A 10,835-nucleotide genomic window follows, 5' to 3' on the forward strand; every position below is an offset into this window, starting at 1 on the left:
GTTTTGTTACGTTTCCAATGGCTTCAGATCTTTTCTGTGTGATGTATGGGCGCGAGTGCAAGTACGGAGCTCCTTACTTCTCCGCCATCTTGCCTTCTCCCATCATTAACTTCATTAGTGTTTCCATAGTTTGGGCTTTTCTAGAATGTCATATAGTTGGAATCACATGGTACATAAGCTTTTCAGAGTGGCTTCTTTCACTTAGTCATAGCATTTAAGATTCCCCAAATCTCTGTTAGATTCTTGACTAGGAAGTTGACAGTAGTGTTGTTTACTGTTTTATTGCCAGTGCCAGGTGGAACGCAACCCCAGGTGGCATGCTGGTGTTCTAAATTAATGCTTTGGAAATCCTTGAGGTGTATTCTGCTTCTAAAATTTGGCTGTGTATACAGTTGTGGTAACCCAAAGTTACTTTTTTGCCTTTCCTGGTTGAATTTTTCAGTACCAACTATAGGAATGGATCCATCTTTATTTTTTTAAAAACTTATGTTGAGAAAACGCACGCACTAGTGGGGGAAAGGCAGAGAGAAAGGGAGAGAGAGAGAATCCCAAGCAGGCTGTGTACTGTTGGTGTAGAGCCTGCTGCGGGGCCTGGTATCATGAAGTGTGAGATCATGACCGGAGACAAAATTGGGTCGGATGCCTAACTGAGCCACTCAGATGTCCCTGGACCAGTGTTTTTTTAAAGCAGCATATAAAATTCATATTACAACAGCATATTTTAATATTTTTAGCTGCAGTCTACTATAGGGTTTTTGTTGCATTAAAAAAAAAAAAACCCAGCTTAGTTGACATAATTTTCATACCATAATATTCGTTGTTTAAAATCATTTGAGGGGCGCCTGGGTGGCTCAGTTAGTTAAGCGTCTGACTCCTGCTTTTGGCTTAGGCCATGATCTCACGGTTTGTGAGTTTGAGCCCCACACTGAGCTCTGCACTGATGGTGCAGAGCCAATTTGGGATTCTCTGTCTGCCCCCTCCTTGCTCACAAACGGACTCTCTCTTGAAATAAATAAATAAATAAATAAACTTAAAAAAAGAATGATTTTTAGTGTTCTTGATGTTTAAGTTGATGTGATTATAGAGAAGTACCTGGTTTTGACACGGAATTTCAGCTCTTCTCTGGATGAGCAAAGTTAGTTAGACTCTGGGGAGAAAAAATAAAGGGCTGGTCTTGATCTCTGAAGAAGTGCAAACCAGCACAGAGCTAGTGCCATCATGCATGTGTTTCTGAGCCAGCTCTGATCATATTGTTCCAGAGCTATCACAAGGTACTCCTACATGAGTGGTAGAGTTAGCTCCGTGTGGGCTTCCTGGAAGCCAGCATTCTCTCCATGTCTCAGGGTCATTTTTCACGTGTTGAGCAACCCAGGCATTACCCTGCAGGAATTTGTCACATCGAACCAGATGAATTGCAGGTGAAAGTGTGTTGTGACTCACTGCTCACTGGTGCTTGCAGGCACGGTGACGGCCGCCAACGCCAGCACGCTGAATGACGGCGCAGCCGCGCTGGTTCTCATGACCGCAGAGGCTGCCAAGAGGCTCGGCGTGAAGCCACTGGCAAGAATAGCAGGTAGAACGTGTTCTCAGCTGGTTTATTCCTACACGTCCTCATGCTTCCTGAAATGGGGTTTCCATGCTGGTCATACGGTGTCTCCGCGTGTACCACGTGACAGGATGTAACTCACGGTTTGAAAAGAAGCTCCTTTACCATGTTACAACTTGGTCTATGGAAGAGTAAGCTTTAAAAGTTTTTTCCTGTCCAGCATGAGGAGTGGGAGAATACAATGTACGTTTCTTCTGTGGCCCTGAGGGGATGAAGTCAGGGATTTAGAAACAGGAAATCTAGATACTCTGGCATTTATTATTAACTATGTGACTGTGTCATACCCTTAGTCTCCTTAAATGTACTTCTAGCTATAAAATCTGCCCTGCCTTCTCAATGAGATAGACAGATACCTACCATCTTGTTACTTTATAAAAGCCTTACAAGTTCAGTTTTAGTTGAGGTCTTGCTTTCTTAACCTCAGCACTGTTGACACTGTGTAACAAAGCATTCTGTTGTGGAGGCTGTGGTGCACACTGGAGGCTGTTGAGCTGCGTCCTCAGCCTCTCCTCACTGGATGCGGCAGTAAGTGGCATTCTACCTGTTACAGCATTCACGGGTATGTGTCAATCAAGCCAGTGTCCCTAGAGGCAAATTACCCCCAACCCCTACCTAGGAAAATCCATGGCTTTGATGACTAATGCAGTTTTATAAAGCACAGAATCTTAGAAAAGTAACAAATACATTAGGATTAGGAAGCTTGCACCTTTGCATATCATATATAACTGTTAGATAACACTTGTACAAACGATTTTAACGACCTATTAAATCTTTTTAAATACAGCTTTTGCTGATGCTGCTGTGGACCCTATTGATTTTCCAATCGCACCTGCACATGCTGTACCTAAGGTGAGAACAGTTGATGGCTGGTCCTCCATTGTGCTGGCCTCTGGTTTCTTTTTACCAAAGCTGCAGGGTTTGGATTTTCAATGTTACTCGTCTGCTGAAGGACAGAGATAACATGCTTTTTAATCTTCCAACTTCTCCTGAAAATAATCTGAGCAATCCACAAACATCTTCAGCAGAACAGACAACAACTGAATTATTTCTCAGTATGATGCTGAATTCACACCTGGTGTGAGAACTAGAGTGGGAAGTTGGCGTGCCAAGGAGAAATGAGGGCCCTGGTTCTAGCATTCAAAGCACAGAATCTCTACTAGGAGAGGTCTCCCTTCTGCAAGGGAACTGCTGGGAACCAGTGTTAGAGTAGAACTAAAAACAGAATACGTACGTTCTCCAAGCTGTTGCTCTGATAAGTCTCTAAGGGAAGTTGCTAGGGGGAGGAGGGTCACAGGAAGAGAAGATGCTGAATGGCTTTAGGGGTTGAAGGATGGCAGAAGATTCCAGCAAATAAACCCTTTCAGAAGGAGAGGGTTTCACCATGAATGAGAACTTGAGACCAGCAGCTACAGGTAGAGCAGAAATCAGTGAGGAAGCAGGGTAGAGAGGATCAGAAACAAAGGGGTGTGATGGTCTGGCGGCAGGTGGCAGATCTCCGAAAGGAACTTCTTCTTTCTGAAAGAAAGCTTCTGAAAGTGAGCGCTGCCCTGGAGAGCAAGGGCAGTAGGAGTGCGGGGATTCGGGGGGATTCGGGATTCTGAAGGCATAAGTGTGATCCTGACCCTGGTCTGAAGTGACCACACTCAGGTACCATGTTTTTGTCTCCGGGCTGTTGGATCTTTACAGCATGAAAGGCGGAGCCGGCTGGAGGAAGAGGGCAAGAGGGAGGGATAGCTTCCAATTCACACAGAACCACTGGGCCCCCAGGCCTTCCTATGCAGCTGAGGAGCTACCAGAGTAAGAGCTGATAAAATCAAAGACCTGAAATAATGGACAGTGAAGGTACAACAGATCAGAGTCTCTGTGCCCCTGGACCCCATAGCAAACTTTTATCAAGGAGATGTAGAGAAAAACGGCCTTTCACTTGGGAGGCCAAGAATCTACAACCAAGCAACGATGCATACAGATCTCAGGACTGTCAAGTCCGAACCCCAGGAAAAGTGTTCTTTCCAGGTATCCGTGGAACATTCAAGAAAATCAAGTTGTCTTGCTACAAAACAGAAATAATAAATGCAAAGAAAATTCTGTGCTCATACGGCAGTAAGGTGAGAAATTAAAAGCAGAAAATAAAATGGCCCTTCCTCCTGGAAACTAAAACTCCAAATTTAAATATCTGCTGCATCAGGGGAAATAGAAACCCAAGTTGCATAATTCCAAGGAAACAAAGTAAGTTTTAACTGCAAAATACTATCTTTAAAAATTTTTTTAGGTTCTTAAAGACGCAGGATTAAAAAAAGAGGATATTACAATGTGGGAAGTAAATGAAGCCTTTAGTCTGGTGGTGCTAGCCAATATGAAGCTGCTGGAGCTGGACCCCCAGAAAGTGAACATCAATGGAGGCGCCGTCTCTCTGGGGCATCCAATCGGGTAGGTAGTCCTAGAGGTACCTGGGTCTGGGCTAGTGGCTACTTAACTAGCTTTGGGTCTGTCTGAACCAAAACTGCTTCCTGCTGATTCCCATTACTCTTGGTGGAAACTGATTCCTTCCCACGCGTCCTGGAAAGGGCAAACCCCATTTCTGATAGGACACGACACTGAACTCAGACCTGTCACTTTTGGTGCCTGAGGACAGATACTGTTTTATTTTGAAGAAGAGCATTTAAGATCAAAGTCTACACTTGCGCTTTTGAAAAAAGCCCTACCTGGTCTTGAAACCTCTCTCTCCAGTTATGTTTAACTGACTGAGCCACCTAGGTGCCCCTAAACTTTTCAAGCTAATTTGGAATTGAAACTGTTTTTAGTTACGTATCCTGTAATTTATTAAAGACCCTAAATGCTCTCTCCATCCCAGGATGTCTGGAGCCCGGATTGTCGTTCATATGGTTCACGCCTTGAAGCCAGGGCAATATGGTCTTGGCAGTATCTGCAATGGAGGAGGAGGGGCCTCGGCCATGCTGGTGCAGAGGCTGTAGCCCATCGTGTGTGTCCAGAGCAGCAACCCGAGGTGGCTGGGAGGTCCTGCCACCACCAGTGTGACGGACACCCCGGGTCAGGTTGTAACCGGATCATCTATTTGGATTTTTATTTTCTTAACTTTTTAAAATAATAAGGTCACCTCTCAAATCTTTGAAATTACAAATAAATTTTTTCTTGGGCTCTAAATCTCTTGTAATCTTTCAAGTTTAAAATACTTTCGTTACAAAGCTATATACTAGTTAAAATACCCGTATTCAGTATTAGTGACTTTTAAGTAGAAGCTTCCATTCTAGACAACCATAATTTATATTTTTGAGGATTTGTAAAGATCAAATGAATGTTATTTACAGCTAATTTAGATTTAGTAGGCTTTTTTCTTCTTTTAAAAGAACGAGAAGGAAACGGTGTGATCATGACCTGAGCTGAAATCAAGTTAGATGTTTAACCGACTGAGCCACCCAGCGTCCCTCCTTGTAGCCTCTTCAAAGTGAGAGCAGCTGTTCTGTCAAACTGGCAGAGCCTCATACCCTCAGTCAAGAAGGCAAAGATAGTGGGGGCAGTGTTGCTGCCCCCAGGAGGTACCCACGTGCTCAGGTCTAGAGTGGGTACAAGGTCTCGTAACATCAGCGGGCAGGATTTGGGGGTCTAGGGGTCTGGGAAAATCCAGAGCATTGGGCTCTGGATTATTATGGCAGCAGAGAGTGGGGAAGGAAGGGAGGAGACTGCCTGTTGCAGTAAGCCACGATGCCTGTCCTGAGGCAGGATAAAATGCACCACCAGTGTCCTGGATTTCACGTCATCTGGGAAAAACATCTACACTGTAGGCGGGGGCTGTATGCCAGGCTCAGCTACAGCTCTCAGAAGAGAAAGCTCCTGTTTAAGCTGACATTGGGGGGTGGGGGGGCGCCAGCAATGGCCATTGTACATACATACAGTCTCCTGGCAAATGCTTCGTTGTGGATCCTCATCTTAGAAAAAAAGACAACATAAGGAAAAACATTTTTTAAAAACATTTATGTATTTTTGAGAGTATGAGCACTGGAGAGGCGCAGAGAGAGGGAGACACAGAATCTGAAGCAGGCTCCAGGCTCTGAGCTGTCAGCATAGAGCCCAATGCAGGACTCAAACCCACAAATAGTGAGATCATGTCCTGAGCAGAAGTTGGACACTTAACCAACTGAGCTACCCAGGTGTCACGAAAAAAATACGTTCTTAAGATTCAAAGAATATATCTGTAATCACAACTAACATTTGTGGCTCAACATGGACTAAGAAGTACTGTCCTAGAGACTTTATTTGTATTAACTCCTTTAATGCACACAAAAACTCTCAAGAGGTAGGTACTATTATTCTCTCTACTATACAGGTAAGGAAACTGAGGCACAGAGTAGCTGACATGGCTACAAATCCAAGCAATGTCACTCCAGAGCCCAAGTTCTTCACTCACTGTGCTTGGTAAGTATCTGCTGTGACTGTAACAGGAGGTAGGTAAGATACATAATAGAAGAAAACCCAAAATAAATTAGAATACTTCATTAGAGACTAACAATTAACATTGCATCTAAAAGTCAGTGATATAGAAAAGCTCTCTGATAATTCTGGGGAAAAAATGAGAGGAAAAGGAAAACAACCATTAAATGCTATTCCTTAAAAAAACAAAAACCTGTGGCACTCCAGTCTTTAAGTACTAAGTGAGCAGGTTGTGAAGGCCTTCCTTCATTAGCAAAATTAATGAACAGAATCATACTAGGATATTCTGGAGAAAACATCTAGGTAGAAAAATGGGTAGCATCAGTACTTATTTCTTACATTAAATACTAGACAAGTGACCAACATCTACAGATTTTTAATGAAATACAGTGTTAAAGATAGAAATTTTTAGGGATGCAAGAGCTTATAAAATATGTTGCTTTGATATCGCCTCCAAAAATGACTAAGTTTATTACCAGCACAAGGGAAGAAGAAGAAAAATGATTTAATATTTATTTCTCAGGGAGACAGAGGATCTGAAGCTGACTCCATGCTGCCAGCAAAGAACCCGAGGTGAGGCTTGAACTCATTAACTGTGAGATCATGACCTGAGCTACCCAGGGCAACAGGGTCTGCACTCTCGGGTACCAGAGAATGGCAACGAAGAAGCATTATTAATGGCACAGGAGCACCCCCCACAGGCTCCAGTGCACAGGGAGGGGACAGAAAAGGCTATTGTTGGGTTGCTCCTTGAAAGGGCCCTAACCTCCTGCCTTCCCAGCCTGCTGATTCAAAGAGAATGCATGTTTATCAGGCTTTTGATATATTTGCCAAATACTTGTCTAGAAGTAGTGTACTGATTATACTCCCACGGGCAGTAAATGAGTGTTCTGAGTGTGAGTTTTTACTTTTAACGTACCATCTGATGGACAAAGTAGGGCATATCCTTATTTTGTTTTTTATATTGTTTACTAACTGATCTGGTTCATCTCCTACACAAGATCATCGTCAAGACTGGGAGAGGTGTCTGCTGTATGTAATGTGTGGAAACCAAGGAAGAAAGTCCAGAAAACTGGAAAGAACAAGATAAAACTGAACTAGACATTTATGAAAGAGAGACATGTGATTTACCTGATAGTTCAAAATAATAATCATAAAGATGCTAACTGTGGTTAGGAGAACAATACATAAACCGTATTACCTGGTGATCCAAAAGAATGAAATCTTGCCATTTGTAACAACATGGATGGAACTAGAGTGTATTATGCTAAGCAAAATAAGTCATTCAGAGAAAGACAACTATCACATAACTTCACTCATATGTGGAACTTAAGAAACAAAACAGATGAACATAGGGGAAGGGAAGCAAAAAATAAGAAAAACAGAAAGGAAGACAAAGCATAAAACAGACACTCTCAAATACAGAAACAGGACTGCTAGCAAGGTGTTGGGTGGGGGCATGGGCTAAATGGGCAATGGCCATGAAGCAGGGCACTTGTTGGAATGAGCACTGTATGCTATAGGAGCTCTGGGTGATGAATCACTAAATTCTATTCTTGAAATAATTATTACACTATATGTTAAGGAACCTGGATTTCAATAAATTAATTTAAAAATACATCCCAGTAGAAAGGCAAATTCACAAAAGGTAAATTAAAATTTGAAAAAGTCCACCTCACTAATAAACGATATAACCACAGGACAAAGTCAGTGTTTCAAAAAAGAGAAAATGTAAGAAAGTACCAAACGGAAATCAGAGCTGAATACAGGAACTCAAGTGAACAGTTCAACAGCAGATTTGACCCTATGGAAAAAAGGATCGGTGCAATCAGGACAGTGAAACGCCTCCAGAAGAGAAAACAGAAGGAAGGTGACTTAAAAGACTTATGTGAAAATAGCCAGTGGACAAATATTTGCATTACTAGAGTCCCAGAAGGAGAGGATAGGGGCCAAGAGCTAATTCAAGGAAATAATGGTTGAAATCCCTAATCTAGGGAAGCAAAGAGAAATCCAATCCAGGGAGTCCAGAGAGCCCAACAGCAAGACATAGTATAATTAAACTGTGAAAAGTTCTAGCCAAGGAGAAAATCTTAGATGCAGCAAGAGAAGATGACATTACCTACAAGGGAAACCCCAAAAGACTATCAGTGCAGTTTTCAGCAAACTGCAGCCAGAGGAGAGTGGCAGGATCTGTCCAAAGTGCTGGAAAAAACCCACAATGCCAATCAGTACTTTACCCAGGAGAGTTGTCCTTCAGATTTCACTGAGTTTCCCAGACAAGCAAGAGCTGAAGGAATTCAACACTACTAGGCCATTCTTACAAGAAATGTTAAAGGGACTTCTTCAACCTGAAACAAAATTACACTAATTAGTAACAAGGAGACGTGAAGGTTTAAGTGTCCCTAGTAAAGACAAATAGAGTCAAATTCAGAATACTCAAATGTTTTAATGGTGGTAGGTATATCACTTGTAACTCTAGCAAGGTTAAAAGGCCTTAACCTCTAGAAGGTTCCAAGTATTAAAAATAAGTATAACTACAAAAATTTTAATGGTTGCACAAGGTAAAACTAGTACAGCAAAATCACTGTGGTAGGAAAATGTACAAGTGTAGTTTTTGTATGTATTTGAAGTTAGTTGTTATAACTTAAAACGGACTGTTATAAATGTCTTAGTGGCACGTGGGTGGCTCAACTGGCTGAGCACCCAACTCTTGATTTTGGCTCAGTCATGATCCCAGGGTTGTAGAATCGAGCCCTGATTCAGGCTCTGTGCTGAGTGTGGGGCTTTCTTTCTCTCTGTGGGACGCCTGGTGGCACAGTTGGCTAAGCATCCAACTTCAGCTCAGGTCATGATCTTGAGGTTTGTGAGTTCGAGTTCCACAGTGGGCTGTGCTGTCAGAGCAGAGCCTGCTTTGGATCCTATGTCCCGCTCCCCTTCCCTGGCCCTCCCCCACCTGTGCACACACATGAGCTCTCTCAAAAATAAAACAAGTTCTCTTTCTCCCCCTCTGCCTGTCTCCCCTGATAGTGCTCTTTCTAAAAATTAAAAAAAGGATATTTAAATACTTTATGTAAGCCTCATGGTAACTGCAAAACAACCTACAGCAGTCACACAAAAATATACAGAGACAGGGGTCTAAAGATGCCACTGTAATAAAACAATGACCAAATCACAAAGAAGGGATCAAGAGATGAAGAAGGAAACAAAGGTTCACAAAACAGCCAGAGGACAATTAACAATGGCCACAGTAAGTCCATAGCTGTAAATAATATTTTTTTTTTAAAATATTTTTTATTTATTTCTAGGAGAGAGAGAGAGACAGTGTGAGCAGGGGAGGGTCAGAGAGAGAGGGAGTCACAGACCGAAACAGGCTCCAGGCTCTGAGCTGGCAGTCAGCACAGAGCCTGACGCGGGGCTTGAACCCACAAACCGCGAGATCATGACCTAAGCGAAAGTCGGACGCTTAACCGACTAAGCCACCCAGGCGCCCCAATAATACCTTTAAATACAATGAACTCAATTCTCCTATCAAAAGATGAAGAGTAGCTGAATAGAGAAAGACTCAACTATATGCTGCCTGCAAGAGACATCAGCTTCAAAGACACAGACTGAAAGTGAAGGGTTGGAAAGTGATACTCCATGTATGGAGGCTAAAGAAAGAAGAGTGGCTACACTTACACTGGACAAATTAGACTAAGACAAGGAGGCAGGGGAGGGGGGAAGTCAGTACAGCAGGAGGTTAAACAGTTTCAAGTACTGATCCACCCAACACAGGAGCATCATACAACAGGAAGGGATCTCAGTAACCTCTTTCAATAATAGGTCGTCTAGGGGAGCCTGGGTGGCTCAGTCGGTTAAGCGTCCGACTTCGGCTCAGGTCATGATCTCACAGTTTGTGGGTTCGAGCCCCGCGTCGGGCTCTGTGCTGACTGCCAGCTCAGAGCCTGGAGCCTGTTTCGGATTCTGTGTCTCCCTCTCTCTCTGACCCTCCCCTGCTCACACTGGCTCTCTCTCCCACAGAAATAAATAAAACGTTAAAAAAAAAAAAATCATCCAGACAGAAAATCAGTAAAGAAATGCTGGACTTACCTATTTACAGAACATTCCATCCAACAGCAAAATACACATTCTTCTCAAGTGCACATGGAACACTGTCTGGGACAGATCACAGGTCAAGCCAGAAAAGAAATCTTGGTAAGTTTAAGGTGATTGAAATCCTATCTAGTGTTTTTTCTAACACTGGTATAAAACTAGAAATCAATGACAAGAAGAAAAAGTGAAAAATTCACAAATATGTGGAGATTAAAAACTATTATACTGAATCAATGGATCAAGAAGAACTCAAAAGAGAACTAAAAAATATTGACACAGGGGCACCTGGCTGGCTCAGTCGGCAGAGCACATGACTCGTGACCATGGAGTTGTAAGTCTGAGCTCCACATTAGGTGCAGAGATTACTTAAATGTAAAATTGGAAGAAAATGTTGACTGGCAACAAATGGAAATACCACATACCAGAACCTAAGGGATGCAGCAAAAGCAGTTCTTTTTTTTTTTAATAGTTTATTTTTGAAGACAGAGACAGAGAATGAGTGGGGGAGGGGCAGAGAGAGAGAGGGAGACACAGAAGCTGAAACAGGTTCCAGGCTCCGAGCTGTCAGCACAGAGCCTGATGTGGGGCTCGAACCCACAAACTGTGAGATCATGACCTGAGCCGAAGTCGGACGCTTAACCGACTGAGCCACCCAGGTGCCCCACAGCAAAAGCAGTTCTAAAAGGGAGGT

The 10,835-nt window shown here is 42.9% G+C and overlaps 1 protein-coding gene across 1 annotated transcript; it reads left to right on the forward strand.

Moving 5' to 3' along the window:
• Window positions 1-1,422: 1,422 nt before the first annotated feature.
• LOC120229867 (acetyl-CoA acetyltransferase, mitochondrial-like) lies at window positions 1,423-4,751 on the forward strand (the record flags this gene model as incomplete). Its single annotated transcript, XM_039229150.1, has 4 exons — window positions 1,423-1,573; window positions 2,391-2,455; window positions 3,876-4,033; window positions 4,458-4,751. Coding segments are annotated over 4 exons (495 nt in total), but the record flags the coding sequence as incomplete, so codon positions are not given.
• Between the last annotated feature and the right edge of the window lie 6,084 nt (window positions 4,752-10,835).

This window comes from Hyaena hyaena, unplaced genomic scaffold (assembly GCF_003009895.1).
Source record: "Hyaena hyaena isolate Hyena2069 unplaced genomic scaffold, ASM300989v1 scaffold_36, whole genome shotgun sequence".
In the NCBI taxonomy this organism is placed as follows: Eukaryota; Metazoa; Chordata; class Mammalia; order Carnivora; family Hyaenidae; genus Hyaena; species Hyaena hyaena.